This window comes from Pararge aegeria, chromosome 1, assembly GCF_905163445.1.
Source record: "Pararge aegeria chromosome 1, ilParAegt1.1, whole genome shotgun sequence".
In the NCBI taxonomy this organism is placed as follows: domain Eukaryota; kingdom Metazoa; phylum Arthropoda; class Insecta; order Lepidoptera; family Nymphalidae; genus Pararge; species Pararge aegeria.
Genome location: NC_053180.1, coordinates 14,963,698 through 14,989,491, shown reverse-complemented (window position 1 = coordinate 14,989,491; position 25,794 = coordinate 14,963,698). Strand labels below are relative to the sequence as shown.

Sequence of the window (25,794 nt, the reverse complement as noted above, 5' to 3'; positions counted from 1 at the left end):
CGACCGTCAAAAAAGCCTTCGAACTACAGCCTTTTTACTAGTACCGGTTTATTCTTAAATATTTAATAAACGTTAATTTATAGAGAGAAATATTAAAAGAACTTTACAGTTTAAAGTCTAAATAAGTGTGAAATATATTTCTTGGAAATCAAATTCTATTTTGTCATGTTTAGCTAGTTTATTTAAAGATGGTTGCGGGGTAAAAGGTTTTCGTTCGGCCGTTAAAGTACATACCTACCTACGTTACGACAACTTATTATATATATATATATATATAAATATATATATATATATAATATATATATATATATATATATATATATATAATAACGCTATATAGTAACGCTAAATCGCTTGGCTTTTCGATAATGATGTAAATAGAGATCAAGAAAACTCAGACTGGATTCGGATGTCGGTAGTGCACTTCTATTCAATCCCATTCCTAGAAGTACGTGACTGCTCGGAATCGGTTCGGACATATTGAATGAGCGTTCATACAAATAATACGACTGTTAGGTACATTGGTACGTGAATATATTACTCTGAAGAAGATGTTCAAACGCTCGGACTTCGAAAAACTAAACTGGGATCTAGTGCACAGTTACTCATATCAAATACTGTTTTAGTTATAACGAAATTAATCTGCTATCAGACATGCCTTCTTGTATTTTTTTTTTGTTATACATACAAGTAAATAATTCATTTTTAGATTCAGTTCTATTCTGAGAAAGCACTACAATGCTACCGCCTTTAAAAGAGACTTTCAATCCTACAATAACAGAAAGCGTTAAAAGTAGAAGCTCCTTAAATATTAACGTTTTATCGCTAAGCTGACAAATTCTGTAATGCAGAAAAGTGTAAATAACTAGAAGCAGCCCCGACCGTGCAGTTTTATGCCAAGCTTTTAAACTTCTTTTTTATATGAATTAATAAATATACTACGGCAATACACACATCGCCATCTAGCCCCAAAGTAAGCGTACATTGTGTTATGGGTACTAAGATGACTGATGAATAATTTTATGAATAATATACGTAAATACTTATAATATACCGATAAACACCCAAGACACTAAAAAGCAGGGTCGCTGCTCACTGTGCCGGTCGGCCGACGAACAAAACTTTGTAGTACAGAGGCGTGAAAGACTCACACCAATATTAACTATTTAAAATAAAAATCTTACCGCTTTATCGCCAAGCTGTTCAACTCTACAATGCAGGAAGGCGGTCTGCCCGACCACCGTAGTCACATTCCTCGGCACATTGTACTCGAAGTAAGGGAATGACCCCACGCTGTCCTCTCCGTAATGCGCCGTGCCTGCAATGTGAACAACGCTGTAATTATGTTAATAGACTCATTAGTTTACATAGCGTAATTTTGCTTTGAAAATTTGCCTTTAAATTTTAACTATTTGAGCGCATGAAAATATAACTAAATGAGAGTCGCGCTGCTCTGATGTATGACTATGGAGTTAAAAGGAAAACTTTAAGTAATAAACTCATTCCACTTTTCAGTTTCTACTGTTTAAATGGCTAACGAACTACATTTTCGTACATTAATTTTTATTTGCAGTAGTTTATTGACCGAGCGAGGCGAGGTCTTAGAGTCAACTTGGGTGAAATAGAACTTTCTACGTCCTTTCGTTTAATTATATTATCTATATACGAGTATATAGATATATTCTCTAAATACTTATGCATTGTAGAAAGTCGTAACATCCAATTGACGTATTTGAATTATATAGAATCGAATTAAATTTTAAAAAATCCTAGTATAATTGTCGGTAAAAGTAAAGTTGTCTTTTATTGCCAGATCTTAATCTTGACTGTTCTTGGTTAAATGGGGCCGAATTACTATTTCATATATATTGCAACTCTGAGTGTAATAAACATTACAAGTACTAACTTTTTTGAAAAGATTTAATCCTGCAACACTTCATTGGCGAGATATATCGTCTTAAACATTACGTAAAGATATTGAAGATACACAGATATATCTAAAATAATTTTCCGTATATGTTTGAAATCCATTCACGGGCTAATGTTTATGGAATTCTGTTTGTCATTGAGCTCAAAAGGAATGGCAAATGATATAATTAGCGTAAACAAAGGTGAGTTGATTAAGAAATTATGCAGGTCTACAACATATTGTTCACAGCAATGAGGGTTACATCTTACAGGCAAGTGTCCTACTCATAATAAGTCTGGGGTCTAACGCTCCCATTTAACATTTAAGTGTTGGTAAACTGTTTTATTTCGTTTAATATTAATAAAAGATATGTTTGTACGATATAGAAAATCCGTTTAAATATGTGGACTTTTATTCCTCTATAAGTTAGCGCTTGCCTAAAATAATACCTAACGGTATGTTAAACCCATACCTACTCCTAATCAGTTTCGACGCGTCATCGTTATGGGACGCTGAATCGCTTGGTAGCACGTGTTTGTCAGTAGGGTGCTAACTAGCCACTGCCGAAGTCTCTAACTAGACAAGATATTTAATATTTCCAAATTGCCTCTACTGGGATCGAAACCGGGATCTCCTACTTATAAGGAAAAAAAGTATATTAGTTTTATGATTCTAATTGTTTAATTGTAAAATAGTAGCTTATGTTTCTTTTTTTAATTATAAATATTTAGACGTCCGTAACGACAAAATATGAATTTAACTTTATATATTCTTAAGATCTGTATTTGTACCATATTTTTCGAAATAAAATTTGGTGGTCAAATAAATGGAGATATAGGGGTTTTTTACGCTCATATAAAAAAGTATGTTATAACTTGCAAAGAAATCGAAGAAACTATTTCTTAAATATTATAAGCTAACTAAATATCGAACTGGGTATTTTTTATAGTAACTTTTAACAATTTAAGATACAGAGATTTTTTTAGTTTGTATCTGTGATATTATATATATATATATATATATATATATATATATATATATATATATATATATATATATATATATAGGGATATTATATATATATATATATATATATATATATATATATATAATATCCCTGTAGGCAAACAACCAGATTTTCGTTTCTTCCTTAAGCTCTGAGTAGAATACGCCCTTAGGAAATCTAGATTCATTCATGCACCACCACAGCTGACATTTCATAAGCATAGCCTGTATTCTACTTAACTTTGCCCTCCACAGTACTTCAGACTTGGGCACTCGATATTGCCATTAAATACCCAAAATGGAGCGTAACCGCCACATGTGATAGAAGTCTAGCCGCCATATATCTCCTTTGTAGACACCATGTCTCAGTTACATAAAGCAAAATAGGGAGTATAATTGCTTTGTAGACAGCTATTTATGTATGCAACCGAATATCGTGAGTGTCCCAAACTTATCTACGTGAGGAGTTATCGTTTTTCAGACGATTATCATTGCGAATTGGGCACCCAAGGTTTCGTAATTATGAAACCTCCTCAATTGTCTTACTGCCTAGAGTGACTGACGTTGGATCTAATGTCGTTCCATGTGACGGTTATTTTACTACTTGGGTTTTCGCAACACTAATAACTAGACCGAACCTTAGGCACAATTCATCAAGCATACTATAAAGCATGAAGTATGCCACTACAGATGCATGAGATGGGCCTCATAAGACGGCTTAGAGTCACTCAGCGAGCGATGGAGAGAGCTATGCTCGGAGTATCTCTACGCGATCGAATCAGAAATGTGGAGATTCGTAGAAGAACCAAAGTTACCGACATAGCTCAACGAGTCGCGAAGCTTAAGTGGCAATGGGCCGGGCACATAGTTCGGAGAAAGGATGGACGTTGGGGTCCCAAGGTGCTGGAATAGCAGCCCCGTACTGGTAAGCGCAGCGTTGGTCGACCCCCAACGAGGTGGACAGACGACATTAAGCGCGTCGCAGGTAGCCGTTGGATCCAATCGGCTCAGAATCGTGGAACTTGGAACTCCCTACAAAAGACCTATGTCCAGCAGTGGACGTCTATCGGTTGATGTGATACTATAAAGCATGAAGTATGCCACTACAGATGCATTTATTCACATTGCGCGAAATTCTCATGACCACCACGTTAGAGGAATGACGACAAAGAAATGTACAAGGTGGTGATTTCGTATATCTTATGTATTATTTTATGGCGTGAGCAGTCGTTCCTAAATCTTCTGTAAATAGTTATAAACTTGCGAAACACGGCTGTAGTCGAGTATAATAGTTTATTGAATGAGTGTCCCTGTTAAAGGGTTTTGCTAACAAAATTCTCAATTTAGACGCATATTACGGTTTTCAGTGGTTATGAATAAACTGTTTTATGTTTGACCTTTTACTTTCAGAAAGGTCTCGTTGAAGTTCTTGTTCACCTAAAATATGGTGATATTTTAGAATGTGAAAATTCGTGCAGTGTTCGGCCAGAATAGTAAATTGACCTCGATTTTCTGACCTCTTCATTATCTGATAACGTATTCAAGTAAGTTCGCTCAAATATTTATTGTAATTATGAATTATTCTGTTAACATACCTATAAGATTTTCCAAATATTATTAAGTGTTGAGGTATATTTGCCAGCGTTCTCTTTTCTACTTCTACCATCTACTGCGATCACCGACCCGTCTGCCCGGCGTGGTGATTATGAATTCACCCGTTGAGAGAGGCATTTAATATAGCAGTTGAATTTTTTATGAGCAACTGATGAGTGAATTATTCCGTTAAGAATTTTTAGTAGATACCAGACCTAAGTTAGGTTATGATAGCACGCTATGTCATCAGTCATGTTTATTAACACTAAAAGTGATAATAATAATCTTCACAGCCCACCAACCCGTATTGAAACAGCGTGATGGGACTTTAAACTACCCTGATACGAAAGAGAGTTGTGGAACAAAGAGAGTAATAGACCATAGATCGCATGTTTTAGACCTTCCTCGTTGTATAGAAACATCCCTAGTTGTAACGAGAGTTGACTACTCTACATAAATTGGGGCTTAAAAGTATGCTGGGAACAGATTTTATTTATTCATACCACATATTATTTAATAATATTATGGTTAGGAATATGCTATATGAAGTCATAGTAACTAAGCAGCTTTATAAATAGCTCCCTGACCGGTATATCGGAAAAGATTAGCTGTCAACCGGAATATGTTACAGGAAACTATAGCCGCCCTCCCTCGACATTTCAAGGCATGGACAGATGCCAAACAACTTCGGATAATATAGTGTCACCGTCGCTCAATATTTTGGTATCATTTTGATGCAAACCCACATCTAAAAATCTTTACCCGGGATGTATAATTCATTATGTAAGTGTTGTTATTATATATATTAGTTTATTTTTATTTATTAATTATATTATTTACTTTTTATCTTTTTGTGTACACTAGTTTATGTATTAGCATGTAGTTATTCGCATGTATGTATTTTAATATTTGTACCACCAGCAGTCTATTCTCCTCTTCTTTTTTTTTCCTAATTCTAAGGTTGCCTGGCAGAGATCGCTATTAAGCGATAAGGCCGCCTTTTGTATTACTACTTCTTTCGATATGTTTCTGTTTTTGTTATATTTTAAATATGTTAATGTTGTGGTATACAAATAAAGAGTTTAATAATAATAATAATAATAATAATAATATCCTCAATGAAATGACGACATCGTGTACCGAATTTAGTTTAAATCAGTTGATGCGAGATTTAGTAACACACACTCACAGATTATTCGCTAGGCCATAGAGCTTTCTTAAGTTAAATTGATTTTGTCCGCCTGTCAGAGTTATCAGGTCAACCGATAGACGTCGGGCATATTTTTGAAAAACTATCTGGTTCAGTGGTGAGCGCTGTGTCTTATAAGTAGGACGGTCCGGGTTCGATCCTTTGCAGGGGAAATTTGGAAATTTGGAAATTTATAATTTCTAAATTTTCTTTGAACTGTTCTGGTGGGAGGCTCTTAGGCGGTAGTTAATTACCACCCTAAAAAGACGTGCCACCAAGCGATTTAACGTTCTGGATCGATGTCACGTAGAAACTGATTAGGGTTATGGTTTTAATATAACTGCTATACTCCTACTCCTAACTTCCGCTACCATCTTAAACTGCATCATCAGTTACCATCGAGATATAAGCAGTTAAGAGCCAACTTGTAATAAAAAAAGCAGTTATTTTGTAATACATTCTAAATTTCAAAGTCTTGTGCCATTGTGGCTACCAACGACTCAAAAATACCTGTTGTTAGAGCGTAATAACTTCTAAATTAATATTTCTATAAGCTACTAGCGCTTCTCCGCAACTACGTCAATATAAGTTCTAATAAATAATTCGTTGATTCATCATCATCACATCAACCGATTACCGGCCCACTACAGAGTACGAGTCTCCTCCCACAATGAAAAGGGGTTAGGGCCGTAGGCCACCACGCTAGCCCAGTACGGATTGGTAAACTCCACACACCTTTGAGACCATTATGTAGAACTCTCAGACATGCAGGTTTTCTTACGGTGTTTCCTTCACTGTTGAAGCAAGTGATATTTTAATTACTTAAAACGCACGTAACTTAGAAAAGCAAGAGGCTGGGATTCGAACTCGACTCCCGAAAGCGAAGTCGAGCTTCTACCCAATGCGGCTAATTAGTATAGAGTTCATATTATTCGTAGAGACTATTACTCTGCTCGCTTATCGGAACTCGAAGGTTGTATTGTTAAAGGACTGATTGAGGCCGATTGCTATCATCACGTCCCGTCAAATCATTACCTAGGTGCCGAACATAATAACTAGAAGGGAATTATTTGATAGCCCATACAAATTTGATGAAGTATCGGCTACAATAACGTCAACATCTAGGGATCATAATCATAATTTTATGCAAAAAAATGGTAACCGTGAAAACCAAGCGGCCTGTGTACCTACGCTATTTTTGATAAATTATACTGAAAGCTAGGGAATGACCCAACATTGCCCCGTAATGCGACACACTTGCAAAGTGGGCTGTAATTACGAGTATGGTAATAGACTCATTAGTTAGCATGACGCAATTTACCTTTGAATTTAGCTATACGTTAAGCGCATGAAATACAGCCACAGCCTACTCTCTTATGTAAGGCATAGTGAATGAATGCGAGATGAAAGAAAATTAATTTTACGGTTACGTTTGAAGAAATTCTGCCTTACTATTTTAACCATTACGAGAATGGCGTGGCCTAGTTGACCTAAGTTTGAGAGGACGGAGGGCCGACTTCGGCCTTTGCTTTTCCCTAATGTTTCACAAAGTATGTTAAGCTCTCTGTAATTCTCATTAACACAATGAAAATTTCGCTTTATATGACTCTAGATGAGCCCCGCGGTGTTCCGCAGTGAATGTTATTGACAACCTACCTGGCGCAGCGGTGAGCACAGTGTCTGTACATGCGTTAGAAGCTACACTTTGGCTTTACAAGATAAAAATATTTTCAAAAATTTTACCTTTCGCCTTATTCTACGTTTGCAGAAAGAACGACACTATCAATAGCAAAAAGGTATTTAATATATTAATTTTTTTATTATAACGCATTATATAGTTAAATTTAGTTTATTTAAATATTTCTACATAATCAAAGACATGGACATAATAAAACTTATTAAATTTGGAACACTAATAGACAGTTTGTTATCGGAAAACTAATTTTCACTCAACAAAATTTTAGATTTTCGTACAATTGAATCACCCGTATGAGCCCGAATAAGCCCGTAAGATGTGGCGTAGAAGCCAATTAGGGGTATGAGTTTAATTTAACTGCCAGTTACCATCTAAGACTGCATCATCTCTCTTAGATAGGGCGTGAAGGAAAGACAATATTTAATGTAAAAATACGAATGTTTCTGTAAACCAACCTTGGAAAATTTATATTTTTCCAGGATCAAAAGTCGCCTATGTTACTCTCCGTCCTTGCAACTAATTCTATACAAATAATTAAGACGAACAGTTGCTTAGATAGGGCTTTAAGGAAGGACACACTAACAAACAAAAACACTTCCGCATTTATAATGTTAGTACGAAAGATGCGTGAAATCTGTAGGGTGTTATTTACAATTTCACCCAAATCTTCAAAAGTACGTCTTCTACGCAGATTTCGCTAATTCATAATAATTGCAAAGTTTTACCTGAAACACGAACACATTTTGCTAATGCGTTTAAGTTACGACATTGAGACTTGTCAGGGTCGAAACGAAGGAAGCATGTGTATGTTTTTGTTTTTAGAGGATATAAATTAATATTAGATACAAATTATTTAGACGGCCCATTGGTGCAGTGGGTAGCAAACCTGCTTTCTAAGTCCAAGGCCGTCTATTCACACAACTGGAAAAATGTTTTTGTGATGAACATGAATGGTTTTCAGTGCTGGGTGTTTATCTGTATATAATAAGAATAAATGTGTATTATATTCATAAAAATATTCATCACCTATCTTAGTACCCATAACGCAAGCTACGCTTACTTTGGGGCTAAATGGCGATGAGTGTATTGTCGTAGTAGGTATATATATATATATATATAATACGCATAGTATAGGACAGCGTTTTAAATGTGCATTTCCGGCATTATGGCCGGACTAGTTAGTTATGCCAAATTAAAGTGACTTATTTTTTGGTAAAGTCATCACCATGTGGATTTGGGGTTTTTCGGAAATGACATTGGCAGTACTAGCCAAAAGCCGAACTCGGTCCACCCGAAAGGGAAGCCGAGGCATAAACCACTAGACTATCACCGCATTTGGTAGTAAAGTGTATCACATAAAATTGTGTCCAATTTCGTATTCGTTATTGGCACTATAAAATTCTAAAGGTAATTCAGATACCGCGTTATACATAAACAATGTGACAAAGCTGCGGTGCGAAAGGTAAATCTGAAAATAAATTTTAACATACGCGTTTGTAAAACATTTACGGGTTAATGTTTTTTGGAATTCCGTTTGTACCTGAGCCCAAATGGAATGGCAAATGATACGATTAGCGGAAACAAAGGTGACTTGATTAAGAAATTATCCCGCTCTTGACACCATCGGAGTTCTAATATGGGTACGCGGAAGGACGTATATTGACGTGTATTTTGGGGACTGCGCGACCCTTTTTAACGTAAAAGTGTTGTAACAAGTAATAAAATTAGAAAACCCATCCTGAAAACCAACTCTCCGAGCCGGCCTATAAGTACATCTGTTGACTGTAAGATAAATCTACTGTATTTTATCGAGGAGTTGGGTTCTACGTTACAGTAACCATTTTGAGAATTGTTGACTTGTGACCTTTCACCTCCATACAAAACTTGTTGGAGAGCCGTAGCTTAGTGGCCAGTCGGTTCCGAATTTTTTTATATGCATTTTAAATTTATAAAATAGCACTGTCAAATTAAGCACTTTGTATTAAGACAACCGAAGGGTGATTGATACGTATCTCACGACAGCTTTCAATAGGCGTTAATCTTTGCTGTGAAATATAACTTATGTATTTTTTTGTATGCAAAAGTGATGTTTGACAGCAATGATCGCAAGATTTACGCCTGACGCATAGCTTAGCAGTTTCAAGCTAATTATTGCAGTTGGTATTAGGATTATTATGTTTTGGCGTGTACGCCTTTGGCATTTCCTGATCCCCTGAACTACTGCTATGCAGAAATCATGTTTACTTACTTTGTGACACAATTACAAATATTTTCAAATATTAAGAAGTTCTAAGCAGTTTTTCAAAAAGAACTTCAAATAAAACCCCGCATTCTGATCGAATTTTATTATTAAGAGGTACGAAAAGAAAGCCGAAATACATAAACACATCATCATCATCACATCAACCCATTACCGGCCCACTACAGAGCACGGGTCTCCTCCCACAATGAAAAAGGGGTTAAGGCCGTAGACCACCACGCTGGCCCAGTGCAGATTGGTGGACTCCACACACCTTTGAGAACATTATGTAGAACTCTCAGGCATGCAGGTTTCCTTACGATGTTTTCATTTACATTTACACACATGAATACTAAACAGTTAAACTTATAATAAAATAATATGGGTACTAAGATGACTGCTGAATATTTTTATAAATAATATAGATAAATACTTAAAATAGACATAAACACCCAGACTCTGAAAAAAAATCATGTTTATCACACAACCATTTTCCAGTTGTGGAAATCGAACCCACGGCCTTGGACTCAGAATGCAAGGTCGCTGCTCACTGCGCCAATCGTCCGTCAAAATGAGTTCTACGAGTATATATATGAACCCATATTACGGGTTACACATATATATTAGAATCCATCTTATTGGAGTTTGTCATCATTGCTTACAACTTTCTATTAATGGTCTATTTCAATATGGACAAATATGACTTTTAATGACTTCTTAGTTAAAAGGTAAAGATAGATTTCCTATCAGTCATTAGTTAACAAAAGATGACGGGTTTGCAATAGTCAAAAAATTGTTTACTACTCATATTTATTTTAAAATCGTTCCACTTAGAACGCCGGCTGTTAAAGTGTAGACAAACTTAAGCTTTATGTTAATAATTATTAGATCCATATTACTCTAAGGTTACAGTGTTACGATTCTGAAAACCACTGTGATTGTGAGCTCACAAAATATCCAATACTAAGAATAAAGAACTCCTAGATAAAACCTTAAAAACGTTCCCAAAATACATTAGATAAAGTTTAACGGTATAGAACGCGCCTTCCCAGGAAATAAATCTCACAAAAAACAATGCCTATTATGTTTGAGTTGGTCTTTTAAAACACCTCTGGAATCGTAAAAACCGGCTAAATGAGATGTGAACCGCGCGATTTAAGTCGCGCAATTAAGCTAAATGAGGGAACCTACAGTGTAAAAGGGTCGGTAGATGTCACAAAGTTGGATGCGGTATTGTTTGTACAAAGTTAGTTTTATACATTCAATAATGAGTGCTGGGACGAGATAAACAAAACAATGGTGAAAGTAGTAACTTTTGATGTTGGGAAAAGTTTTGCCTTTGTTTTTGTTAGATATTTGATTAAATTTATCAGAATTTTCACAAAATATGACAGTAAACTGTTAATAAATTATTGAATCATCTTTGTATTCCAAGCTGTTGATCAATTTAATTTAACTTAGAATATCAAATACATTTATTTTTAATTTATTGTAAAATCAAAATCTCCTGAGGATGCTCCGGTTTCCGGAGTGAAACTTGCGTAGAGGGTACATTGTCGGAGATCTGTTTGGTGTGGAGTATAAAGATTGAAGAAATTATAAATGACACCATACAGATTCTCCTACATTTCACGGAGTACAGCAAATTAATCTTAATTTTCATAATATATCATGGAATTCCGCAAAGTAACGCCTGTTTCGACGAATACACGACATCCACATCGACACACACGCACAAACATTCACACATTTACTCGTAATTTACTAGAAAATATTTTGGATATTTATGGTCGTAAGGCTCGGAGGGCGTGGTACATGCATTTGTAATATATTGCAGTGCCACCTTTGGCATATTTCAAGTGCCTTTATAACAAAACCAAACAATGTTTTTTTTTATATTTAGTCCCTTTTTAAACACTGTTGTTCTGATATTCTGAAATGTTTCAAATCTTTGTTAAGCTTTTACCCTGCGATTCATCCTATTACCCTATTATAGTGCCTCAAAAACGAAAGACTGTAAGGAGCATGTGTGTTTACGCGACGCTTGAATACTTTACGGCGTAGCTCAAGCATGCCTCGCGCATCTTTCACACACTGCTACTTTGCACATCTCATTCGCTTTGCTTACATCGCTGAGCTGTGAAATTATGTAACCTTTTTCTTCGAAAAAGGTAAGTTGTTCTAGCTTCCAAGTTTTGCATCGTTGTTTAGCTTTAGTGGACATGATCATCTCGACCGATGGTTGCCAATTGGACATCGATTTTTTATAAGCGTTTTCATAATATCCAGGTTTGTGCCGACCCTGGCGCCTATTTTTATACTACCTACTAGAAGTTAGACCTTGACTTCAATCACAGCTGATGGTAAGCGATAATGAATTCTAATGTAAGGGATATGGCAGTTATATTAAACTTATATAAATCGATTTCTAAGTGGCGTCGTACAGAATCGCTATATCGCTTGGCGGCAAGTTATGTCGGAAGGACAAACCAACTCAAACCAGAGAAATTCTGAAATTATAAAGTCGCAAATTGCTTTTAGTGGGGATCAAACCCGGGACCTCCGCTTAAAGGACTTTAGCACTAACCACTGCGGCAGGTAGGTCGTCAAAATTTCTAGATTCTTTATATTTTTTATATTTGCACTCTATTTGTTTCTTGTATCTCATTTTGGAAACCAAGCAAGCAACAGTTATTTGATCTATGTGCAACAAACAACCAATACCGTTTTTGTGTCTCCAGTCTTTATTATATTATTTAGATAATTCTAATTAGTTCTTATCATTGGCCGCTTTTGTATTAGTGAGATCTCGTATGAGGCTCATGCTTGTTAAATAAATAAATAAACTACGACGCTACACACATCACTTCTAGGCCAAAAGTAATCGTAGCTTGTGTTATGATGACAATAATAATGGTGATGTATCAGTGCTTAAGACTTCGGTTCCAATTTTGGTGGGCCGAGTTCGAATCCCAGCACGCACCTCGCACTATACTAAGTTATGCGCGTTTTAAGCAATTAAAATATCACAACGGCGAAGGAAAAAATCTTGAGGAAACCTGCATGCCTGAGAGTTGCCCATAATGTTTTCAAAGGCATGTGGAGTCCACCTACACACTGGGCCAGCGTAGTGGACTACGGCCTTAACCCTTCTTATTGTGGGAGGAGACCCGTGCCCTATAGTGGGCTGGTTATAGGTTATAGGTTGATATGATGGTGATTAATTAAGCATATTTTGGAGCTAGTGGGTGGAGAGCCTTATTTTTGTAAAGTACTTTTAACTTTACAAACGATACGTGAAAACAGAATGACTTTTTATAACACAAGCATAATTAATAAAGAACGTTTACAAATGAATTTGCCCTGACTTTTAATTGAAGTTGTTTCCAATATTGTTTATATTGAAAACCTCTTCAGGTTAATTTTCGCTCCGTTTTATTCCGTGGCACGCAATTTCACTCTTCTACTATTATTAATTTTTAATTATCTCGTAAACATCCAAATTAACTGTCGAGATAAAATGTGATACTTTTTTCGTACTATATTGCGTTGCCGTTAACTACGTAGGTATTAGTATTTACTAGGAATTACTTAGCTTTGCGTCGTGTATGTAAAACGTTTACGTGGTTCACACAATTTTTTTCCAGCTTCTACTAAGGTATGTGAGTTTACTTTTTTTAGAGTTTTTACAACCATCTGCAACCTATCTTTGTTAGGTAAAAATTACGTGAAGATCGGCTCTATGCCTAGATGCAGCTAACCAATAAATCGAAATAATATCGTATCTATAACACAACTGTTATAATATTATATACTTGTGACTTACTTATACTAACATAGTTTATGGTGAAAATTAAAGGAACAAAACAGGTGTACTGTTCGATTATGGCTGACCCGTTGAACCGATTTCGTGAGAGAAAGCTTAAGTTCTGTAGGTGGGCTACGGGTAATAGCTAATCTGATATGTTCAAAGATTGTGTTGCTGTGCTCCCTGGCCCTGGTTATGTATACTTAGACTTCAATTTTGTGTTTCTCCGTAATATCAAGTTATGTTAGGACGATAACGTAACAAAAATAATGAAATCCAAGTACCTAACATGCGAAAACTTTGGTGCTCTTATCTGAGTACACCAATATTCAGATTTTCATGATATGTGTTACAAAAGTGGGTAAATAAATAAACTATTAAACAATATTTTATTAAATTGATTAGGATTTTTTTTTTAAATTCTTAAAAACCAATGTTCATGACATGGACTTGGTGGGCACTTCGATATAAATACGACTGCATTATCGATGCACGGCAGTCCTACATGGACTCGAACGATTCAAAGATACCTCCCGGTGTCTTAGTCGTTGCTACCTTACTATAATAGTATAATGTGGACTATCGTTATAATTTTTAAATCCGGAACTTTTGTGTTCGTGGCTCATTCAAGTCATTAATTTTGATATTTTTCACTGTTATTCCATTCTGCAACGGATGTGACAGCTTACGCCAAAACAATAGCTATAACATTTTAGAATCACAATTAATTAACAACAACAAAAATTTACAAATTAAATTGGCCGATTAACGAATAGTATGATCAATGATTAGCGTTTATTTAACTAATATATAATTACTTTCAAGAATATATTACCCATTAAAGTATGCTGAAGTTGGTATAGTTTTCGAGAAATCCTATTATTCTACTATCATAACTACTAGGTCGTATTATGTAGAGTAGAATGCGAGTACAATACGGCACAAAAAGCATAACAATAGTAGAAATTCTGGCATCTTGCCGCGTCTTGAGTATGTCAATGAATGGCTTGCTGTAAATTTGGGCCGTTTTGAATTGAGCATTACTATGAGGATTTTAAGTAGTCAAATATACGGAGATAATGCTATAAATAAATCGTTAACTTAATAATAGAACGAGTTTAGTAAGTACTCAAGTATGATAACATACCTACAACTTTCAGGAAAAAGTTGTTTAACATAATGGTTGCCATACTTACATTTCTATATACCAACCTTCAAAGGATTTGTAAAAAAAGTTACCAGGTTTTGCCATAGTTATTACGCCATATTACCAAAAAAAAAATTATAACATATCTTACCAAATATTATTAGGTATACATATGTTTTCGTATTAAATATGGATATTAACGGATTGTTGCCCAAGAGTGGCGATGATAATATTTCTTCAGTTTTTGACTGACCATAAGTTAATCGCAATGTGGGTAACCGCACAGTGTTTATGCAGTATTACTAAGTAGTTTAATAGATAGCTCATGTTTCTACTTATGTTTGTTCTTATTTGAGTGTAATGAAAACACCTACGTCATTGATTTATATGTCAATGACTTGGTACTTGCAGTTCAATTCAATATCAATCAACTGCCTACAAACGTTCACTGCTAAACATAATTAATTTTATATTAACTTATTGAAAAAGCTTTTAGAAAAATCCTATACATGTATGATGAAAAAGATTGGGTATGAATTGCTGTAACTTCATAGCTAAATATTTATTCGGCTGTGAAATGATAACAAAAAAAAATAAACCTAAGTAAGCTAAGTTTGTTGTGGGCTCTTCTTAGACCAGGGTGCGTTTGGAACTAGCTTGGTGGAAATAAGTTAATTTAAAAAGGTTTACGTTTTAACGAATATAGTTATCACCTAACATTAGTGGTTAAATGTTATATACATATGAACGCTTCATAAATGCCTATAATAAGGTCTACACGAATAAATTAATTTTGATTTTTTTGAGGTATTTCCATGAGCGCTCCGACAACACGCAGGGTTCTCCATCTTTCTCAACTTATTTTAGCCACTTCCAATATGTCGTCTGCCATACGAGCTGAAGGTCCTTGCACACTACGCTTTTCGTTAGATATGGATTTTTGTAATTTACTAAATTAGCCTTTAAACGATTTCGCGTATTCCAGTGTTATGCAACTCATAAACTAAACTATAAGTATGGATTACATAAACTGGTACAACCAGATTTGTGCGCTTTTATCTACAGACTGGCTAGTTTTTTAACATTACAAGTCTTTGCAGTCAAACAGTAACCAATCATCAAATAAAACTTCTTTAAATCGATCTTAATTGACAAGTCTATGTGAAGTCCCCATCCAGTTCTAATGAAATGTATCTAAACCAAATTCAAACTGTTTTATATCGTTAAACTTTATTTCCTTCTCACAAACAATACAAGAGCGATGCTAATTTTAAGTGTTTTTCTTATTTTCCGACACGGTTCATTTCCCTCTGGCGTTTTATTCCTTTTGTACGGATGTCTGGCAACCATTTTGTAGTACCGCTTTGTGAAGACGCTTTTTAGAGTTCCTTAGAGAGAAAGTGAACAAAAAACCTTTGAGAAAACGAAAAAAAATCCCTTTAATCTTAATTTTGGTTATTCAATTACAAGATATTTTTACGATGTCGATTCGATGAGTCCGGTGAGAGATCCGGTATTTTGATTACCTAACTTTCACAATTATCTGCCACGTTAAACGTTATATTTCTGTTTTCCTGTTTCCCTACCTACCTACCTAAAAATGACTACCTGAAAGGAAAAAATCTGTTCATCTAACTGATTCGATTTAAGTTTTTCCGCGTTAAGAGCGTAGTTGCCGTAAAGAAATTCAACCGTGTCGGGGAAAACAGATAGAGATACGTACGACTAATTTTATTTTATTTTATTATTCCTTTCCCATGAACATGTCCGTTATACATTTTAAATGAACATCTGCTGAAGATGTTTCGATCACAGTGCAAATCATACGTAAAAAATCGTATTTTAGAAAATCTGTGTGGTGTGACGTATAAGGAATAAACAACTTACTAGTTTTCAGAGATATTCTCACAATGACGCCAAATTCTATTCAATGTTATCATCATTATCATCATCAATATCACCGGTATATTACAGGGCCCTAGTCCGCCAGGCTGGCCAAGTGCGGATTGCTACACTTAACACACCATTGAGAACGTTATGGACTACTCTCAGGCATGCAGGTTTTATCACGATGTTTTCCTTCGCCGATAAATCAATTGATATTTGAAATCCCTTAAGTTGAAAAAACGCACATAACTCCCAAAAGTAAGAGGAGCGTCCGCTTATCTAACCGCTTATCTATATATATAAAAATGTTGTTGATTTGTGTACGCTTCAAAAACTCAAAAAGTTCTGCACCGATCGAGCTGAAATTTTAGCATAATATATAATCCGCATCAAGGATTGTTTTTATCTATTTATTGCAACAGTCACATATCCACGAGTCTTTATATCTACGCAGACAGTGGAAAAACGAAAAAAATATTGTATAAATGTTGCAAAATTAAACTTATATGTAATAAATTCTTTGTTTTGTTTCTCGTTTCTCAACCATTCCATAAAAAATGTGGCGCAGCGAAGCGTGGCAGGGTACAACTAGTCTTTATATATATATTTCTTGTGTGCGTTTGTATGTCACTGATCTCCCCCTAATCGGCTGGACCGATTTGAATAATTTTTTTTGTATGCGTTTGGGTGGCACCCTGGATGTTTTAGATTCACAAATCTGCCCGACAGATGGCGCTGGGATCCGCTAGTCTAATATAATATATAAACACATCAAATAATATTATAATAAAACTGTTAAGAATTATGTACATTGAAGATATTTAAAAAAACATTTGGTTGGCCATGTACAATCGATACTGAAGCCAAAACAGATTTTTTGTTTTTGTTCGTCTGTCCGTATCATGGCCGCGCATCACGCTGAAACTGCTAAATGAATTGAAATTAATTTGCACGATCTGATGCCATATTAAGAGGTAAGACATAGGATAATTTTTATGCCGAAATTCACCTCAGTACCTTTGGGAGAGGAGATGAAAGTGTTTGGTTTTACGCCCTAACTCCGTCAAATGTTACACTATTTAATTAATTATTTTTGTATTGGATTGGTCATACTATCAGTTTAGTAACTCCTAAATTTTGTGTAGATTTGATTAATGTGATTAAAGATAGAGGTCAGAACTTCTCAGCGGACAGCAGCAAGCCCCTCACTTAAGGCTTTAACGATAATGAATTATTAAGTGTTGCCACATTTATTAGAACTTTAGCACTAAATAAAAAAAGTTAAAGAATTTTCTGGGTTAACCTCGTAACTAGCATACGAATCGTTTGTAGGGAATTCAGTTATTTAATATAGGCAAAACGGGATTATGTTCTCGGGACGGGCATATGTTATTGGCAATGTTTACGTGATTGAAGGTTACAAATAGTGTGTTATTAAAGCTCCAAGAGCAAGAACAGATATATTATACGCCCGCACCTCAGTCGTTTATTTCAAAATGTTGAAATACTATTATTATTAACCAGTACTATTGAAAAACTACGTCCCGTAATTTACGCGGTCGAAGCCGCACGGCACATCTAGTATCAAATAAAATTATATCAATAGTGAAAAGTAAAAATATGTAATTTCAACATCATTAAGACTTCAATGGCTTTAGTTCATAAATATATAGGTATTAATACTGTATACAGAGGTTTACGATAAAGTATATATTGATATTTTCTCTTTACGGTCTCTACTTTAGTGTACTAATACGTTCCAGTTGTAAACATTAATAGTATGCTTGGAAAGTGTTCCCATATAAATAGGTACCTACTTTACTACCTACTGTATCTAAGCTGCTATGCTAAACTTAACTTTTAAATGAAAATGGTATTCCTTTGACTCGAGTAACTAGAAACCAGTTTCCATACGTAGTGCTTTTGTAGGTTTTCAGTTAATGTATAAAGATATAATATGCCCGTTATATTCTATGTAATAGTTAAAAGGAAACCAAATTTTTGAAGGTGTTGTCCATTAATCTAAAATAGTAACATATATAAGATAAAAATGAAATAAAAAAAAATATACCACTACGATGATGCAGTCTTAAATTTAATAATACCATACCACATAATCGGTTTCTATAAGACATCGTATTGGAACGCTAAATCGCTTAGCGGCACGTCTTTGTCGGTAGGGTGGAAACTAGCCAAGGTTGCAGCCTTCCACCGGACCAAACAAGAGAAAATTAAGAAATTATAAATACCCAAATTAGTTTCCCTGCTTGAGATCAAACCTCCCCACTTAAAAGCACAGCGCTGCTCCAGAGAGGACGTCACTGAATTCGTGGTTAGTTATTTCATTTGTGTCGTTGAGACACTGTTCAGTTTTCGAACTGTGTTACGAAAAGCTCTACTATTACAAAAAAACTTGAGGGTATATTATGTTGTTGCTTAATTATAAATCACCACTTGACACTCAGATAAAGCTATATTTTTATTCGAGTGCGTATTATTCATTAACCCTCTTACAATTTAGTTTAATATTTTTTTATTTCATATGCATGTATTTTATTCATCGATGAATTGGTTTTCAATCTGCATCCTCGATTTGCGATTAGATATTTTTAACCCATTTAATCTTTATATAAATTACTGAGAATGGTGCAACGTCTTACGCCTTATGAGTGTTCCTACTAACGTTATTAATTTAACTGGCTTAACTCTGTAACCGTACCCACTTGACCCTTAAGTAAGCTGCTTATTTTTCTACTTAAGTGAGTAGAAACTTTATAAATAATTTTAACATCTATATAGCCGCACAAAAATAACACAATTATTAGACACACATACAAACCCTCAAGTTGCTATCTAATCTAGTTAAAATCGACTAAAAGAATTTTATTTATCTATTATGATATAGTGTATGTATGTTCTTTTGTATGCTTATTAATATGTATGTTAATATTATAATTATATACATTTAACTTAATTGTATCACCGGTTGCACTATCCCGTTTTCCCTAACCTAATTCTCTACCATAAAGGGTTGTTTGGGGGAGATCGATTAAAGCGATAAGACCGCCTTTGCGCATCTTATATATATATTTTTATTGTTTTGTTATTTCTTGTTTTCGCTTTTAATTTGTGTAATAAAGACTTTAATCTATCTATCTATCTATCTATTCTAAAAGGACTGGTCAGTGATTAATAATTTTAACTATTTAAAGTGATGGAAATCATAATAAAACTATATGTATCATATAATTTTTCCTATTAATCCAAACTATTATAGACTTAATTTAATAATTTTATTAAGTGTTGTAACTCACATTTTGATGAAATCTAATATCAAATACTATTAATTATAATTATAATTATTATTATAAAGCCGACAGGTTTTTTTTTAGTTTATTAAATCTAATCGATAAACTCTGAGGCCACTAAACTTATGATGATTATTATTTTTTGTTATTTTATCATAATAAGTAAAATATTCTCAATATAATAATGTCCTGAGGCATCCCGCACACACGTCAATATTATTGTCAATATTGTGATTATTGTATTGATAATAATATCGCCTGTGTATTGAAGAGGTGAAGTAATGGTAAAAACCATAGTCAATACTTGTATTGTCAGTAATATTGACTATGTGCAGTCAGCCTATGGAATCCGCGTGGCCAGTATGACATTAGGTTATGACCTCTATAGTTAAAATTAAAACAAAAACGTCGGAATTCACAGAATTTAAACATCGTGGCCTGAGTGCTTATCCAAATAAGTCGTAAGTTCGGCATTGGATGTATTACTCGTTAATTAGTTTTAGTTCCTTGGACACTCGTATTAAAGCTATACACTTACAGCGCCAAAATGGCGTCAATCAATTAGAGAAAAACTTCTTTTGAGACGTAACATCGATGTTGATTGCATCATCTGGTGACACAAGGGCTGGCTTATTTCTTGCGCAACGGATTAACTTGGCTGTTCAGCGTGGTTATGCCAGCATTCTTGGTACCATTCAGAGCGGACATGACTTTTACAGCTATAAGTTGAACATAACGTAAAATTTTCAATAAAATAAATTCAGAATTGTCCACATTTTTATCGACATAAGATAAAAATTATTGTGCCATATTCTTCAGTTTCGAATAGGTATGTCCAGTCCACTCGCTCATATCATCGAACCAATTCTCCCTCTGTCTCCCAGGTGCTCTTTTCCCGGTAATTTTCCCTTCCCTTGAAGGGATCTTGATCCTTATCAATCTTGGAAACTCGTCTCTATAGTTGACCGAGAATCGAAACCTTCGTTTGTAAGACGGTTTGTCATCTGTTTTCGTTGGCTTTTGGACCTTTGTTACACTTGAGCGTTTGCGATGAATTTTCTCCATGATTTTATTAACATTTTTCGTAATAATCATATCTCAAACGCAATAACTCTACTCTACAACTTTCCTTCTTCAAAATCCAAGTTTCGCATCCATATAAAAGAGTAAACAAGACATAGCACTTTAGAACACGATACCTCGTGAGAAATGGAATCGGGGTCACACAAAACTATAGACGTTTTGTAAAAAGCTGATTTAGCTAGTTGAAGCAGTAGCAGCCTGTAATCGAGCGGTAATCATAAAGCTTAGTTTATGTTCTCCGCTCTCATCTCTCACAAAACAGAAAAATTCTTAAGATCGTTAAACTATAAAATGAATGTTGGAAAAGAGCAATCTGCTGAGTTTCTTGCCGGCTCTACTCAGTGGAATCTGCTTTCCGAACCGGTGGTAGTCTCTAAAAACATTTAAAGTGCTAGTTTATAACTAGGCCTGCTTGAAATTAATTATTTTTGAATTTTGTTCCTTTACCTAGATTTTTATTTTCTTGAAAGAGTTTCCTAACTTACTTGTTTAAAACTGAATCCTTGCAATATTATTTTGTATAAAAATCTTCCTTGCAACACAATCCTCGAGAGTACCGCATTTATTATTAATGTAACAGGCTTACCAAGTAAACCGCACTCCGCTTGACTTGCTCGTAGCTAAGCAGCTTAGTTGCAGGCGAGGGTTTTTTTTAACTTGCACTACAGTAAAATTTATTTTAAGGTTTCCTCACACTTCTATGGGCAAAAATGTATACCGTTCACATACATATAGTTACTTATATGAAATAGTATGTTAACGTTGTAATTTGCTGAACAACTTCACCCATATAAGCTCCACGTCACATATAAACAGAGCAACAAAATACCGATCAGTGTCTATCAAACTGAGGCGCAGGTGTCAAGCCTCATGTGCCTACACAGGAAGCCACACCTTTCAGACCAGAACTCAACAATACTGCTTGGTGGCAAAAATAAGCCTGGCGTTATTACTTTCCTGCACGGGCTGTGTCACGACTACTACCCTTAAACCTACATCTGTGCAGCCATTGGTGTGTCTAAAATGCAACCGATGTGCTACAGTGCTAGAAATTCATAAAACTTTAATTAAGTACTTATAACAACTATAAATTTGCTGTTTTTTAACAATCCTGTTTCCTAGTATCGTCTATCTCTGCGGAAACTCTTCTTCTTATTTTTCTTCTGTTCCTGGGCCTTTTCCGTACTTGGTTGGTCTGGAACCGTCCGTTGTACGTATAGCCACTGATGCGGCTCACCGCTGGATCACTCCAGCCAGCCTAGCTCACTCCAGAAGCTTAGCAGGCGCCCAGGTCGTCGAGTGCTTCATGGAGTGTTGCTGAGGAGCCAAGGTGTGCTGCGCGTTGTTCTGCTACTCCATTGCATTGGAGCATTACGTGTATCGGTGTTTCTTCCGTCTCCATGCATGCTCTGCGGAGAGGACTGTCAGTTATACCTAAAATGGAATGGTGTTTGTTTAGTGAGCAGTGCCCTGTAATCATGCGGAATAACAATGCGGAAACTCATAAAATACGAATGAAAAGTCAATGGCATATTAGACACTCGATAATACCCTCCAAAATAAAAACAAATCGTGATTAAAATTGGTTCAGATGTTGAAGATGATGATTGAGTCGATAACTTTAGAAAGTAAATTTAATAGTGTTATTTGAGTTGTAGAAGCAGTGGTTAAGGCCACACACACATGCAAAACAGTCACATCGTTTACCAATACCAAGAATTTTGTTTTCGAATTGAACACAAAAATGTTAAGAATGTATGAAGTAGAAATCGTCAAATAGTCAAAAAACTTTTAAGGAAGTTAAGCAAAAGCACTCGTATCACTCATCTCCAAATGCAATCCACGGGAACGTCGAGAGTATAATTATTAATGTAACTGGTTTAAGCAGGAAACCCCACGACACTTGACCCAGTCGCAACTAAGCTGCTTAGATTTAAACGGATGTGTTATTCCTTTGACTGAAGCAAGGGGAATTCTTTGCCGTTTTCAAGACGATGTCGCTTACTTTAGGTAAACAACAGGTTTAAAAAAAAGAGAACCATAATAAGTTTTCAATCAGTGCGATTTTTAATAAACTGGGAACTTCCATTACGTATTCAAATCCTCAGTCGGTTTTCTCTTCTTAGAGCGGTCGTGGTCGTCATTTAAGTGTTGCAGCACGCTTGAGTATCCGTCACCACTCATCACGTTATTGAAATTACTTCAGTGTTAATAGTCATTCGTTGAGTTTAAGATCGCGCTTGTTAGGAACACCCTATGTCCTTCGGGACGAAGTACGTGTCAGTATGGCCGTGTTCAAATATAATGAAAATAACAACTTGATAGTTATCATATTTAATTATGATTTATTGTAAAAGTATATTTAAAGTTAATATTAATATCCTCTCATTAAATATACAGACCATTGTTATTAGTCAACATACAATGATGTCACTGTACTTGAAGAATTAATAAAGGTGTCACTATACCCAGTGGCGTGCATAGAGGGTATGTACAGGGTATGCAGATGATACAAAATGAAGGAAATCTCCAGTACGAGTTATAAATACTTAAGGATAGGCTTTTATAACTCTCACAATGCCTATGCTTAAGTTTTATTTTAACTCTTACTGCAGATTTACTTCATTTTATATCATCTGCATACCCTGTGCATACCCTCTATGCACGCCACTGACTATACCACTGTTAATACACAACTGTCATTATACAGTTGAGTACCTAATTATATTTTAAAAATAGTATTTAGAGTAAGTGAAACTAATATAAAACCATTGTTGATAAAGTCATCATACAATGATGTTAATATACTTAAAGTATTAATATTTATTACACACAATTGTCATGACACCAAAGTACCATTATACTTTAAAATTAACGATTTGTGGAAATTAGTAAACCACGTAATGTCGAAAAGTATCAAACTAGTGTGCCTTGTCAAACAAACGACAGTCTCGTCATTATCAGCAAACAGTTGATTATTCACGTGGGTTACTGAGGCCGTCACGCTGGCCGAAATACTAAAGTTAAGTACATACTTAAATACTATATTATTTCATTTCTTTTAAACAATTCAAGTGTGTACTTATAAATTGGTAGTAAATTGGTTCATGGGATAAAATATAATGTTTATAAAACATCAAAGAAATCATTGTAATAATATGAAAACATCATATTTAAAAGATGGGTTGCTCTGGAGTTCTGCCACTATGACATATGACCCCTTTCGAAGTTGTTCGAAGTAGTTAGTGGTTGTAGTTTAAAGAGAAGATAAAAATATTAAAGAAAAGATGAGTGTATTAAATCAAAAGAATAATAGTCCATTAGTTAAATGAAAGTTCAACTAATTAGTTTATTAGTTGTTAACTAAGACCATATATAAAGACTAACCTGACTAATTAAATAAATCTTTTACGCTCGTCATATAATCTTACATCTTCTTTTTTGGTTGGGTGCACCAATGATTTTTTGAAATTGCATTATTTTTGGAATTTTTAGTTTAAAACATGCTAGTGTCGATATTATGTAGGTGCTTCACATTTATTTTCATTCGAATGTAGGAATAAATTGAGCGGATAATCTCAATACGAAATGTGTGTATACTTTACCGCTAATTTACCCCGTATTCATAATGGCGGCCTTCACAAAAAAATGAGTTGTAGTCGCAATGTAAGCTTAATTCAAAAGAATAAGATGATTGATAACTTATTCATGAAAATCCAACAAATCGTTTAAGCTACAGGGAGCGAACAAAGACTAACATACTGTACACTAATCCATACTTCCATCCATACTAATAAAATGAATAAGAATGTGCGTATTTACGTTTGTTACCTATGTTTTTTGGCTCAACTACGGCCTGCGTAAAATGCGTCTTGATAAAATTTGGCACATTTAATAATAACTAAGAGTTGAACGTATCATACTTTTCATCCCAAGAAATCACCAGAGCCCTTTGTACCTATGCAAACACAAATATTTAGTGCCGCCAAGGCGAACGGTTTCGGGATTTCAAAAGCGAAAACTTACTCCGATAATGTCACTGGTAATGAAATACATACGGGTCATCTGTCTTAAGCCTAGCATAATAGGGGGTGCGGTCTAATAGCTGGGAAATTACAGTTTATAAGCTCTGCTTCATGACCTGGAGGTAGTGGTATATTCTGTTGTTGAATCGCTAAGCCCTATACATCATTTTCCTCATCGCCACTGATGCTGATAGTGTTTGCCGTTGGTCATTGAAAACAAGTTGGAAAATATATAAGAAGGATGTCAGACATAGCAACACCAGGCCGGTTGCCGATATCCGTGGAATCGTTTATATATTTTGATTTGTATAAATGTCCCGTAGTCAAGGTGTAAGTTAAGACCAATTAAAAAACATGCTCATTTTAGCAAGAGTCTTGCATTGGATATTTTTGAAATTTACAAAAGAAATCATAACATAAAATGTAAGAAGCATGCAATAAAAACATTTTGATTTGATATTCACACTGAGGGAGTTGTGGAAAAATATGTTATGTGCCATTTCGTGGTAGCGGCCATCTTGGACCGATTTTCATCTAACATATTTAAAAACACTTCAGACTCACTCACCTTTCGAGCATAAAAAACAAAATCAATGCAACGATGCCACAGACAGACATATTTACACACCCACGGACACGTGAAACCTAAAACAAACCATCGTTTTTGCGTCGGAGGTTAAAAAACGATTCAAAACCGAAAAAAACTAAGAACATTACATTCAGTATGTCAACTGGCAGTGATCCTCTCAAGCATTATAGTAGATTACTACTTTAGTTTACATTTGCATGAAAGCTTAACATTCAGTCGAGAACATTCCACGGTATTGTTGAAAACCCATTAAAGCATGCACTTTACAGCGTATTACTCTGCTCTAGTTTACCGGATAATTTCACCTACCTACATT

General features: G+C 35.0%; 1 protein-coding gene across 2 annotated transcripts in view; it reads right to left on the bottom strand.

The window, feature by feature from the left end:
* Positions 1-25,794, bottom strand: part of LOC120626688 (zwei Ig domain protein zig-8-like) — a 194,139-nt gene that overhangs the window by 35,534 nt on the left and 132,811 nt on the right. For both annotated transcript variants that reach the window (XM_039894309.1, XM_039894318.1), the window contains exon 3: positions 1,185-1,318. In XM_039894309.1, coding sequence (XP_039750243.1) covers positions 1,185-1,318 — 134 coding nt within the window. The remainder of the gene's footprint in view (positions 1-1,184; positions 1,319-25,794) is intronic.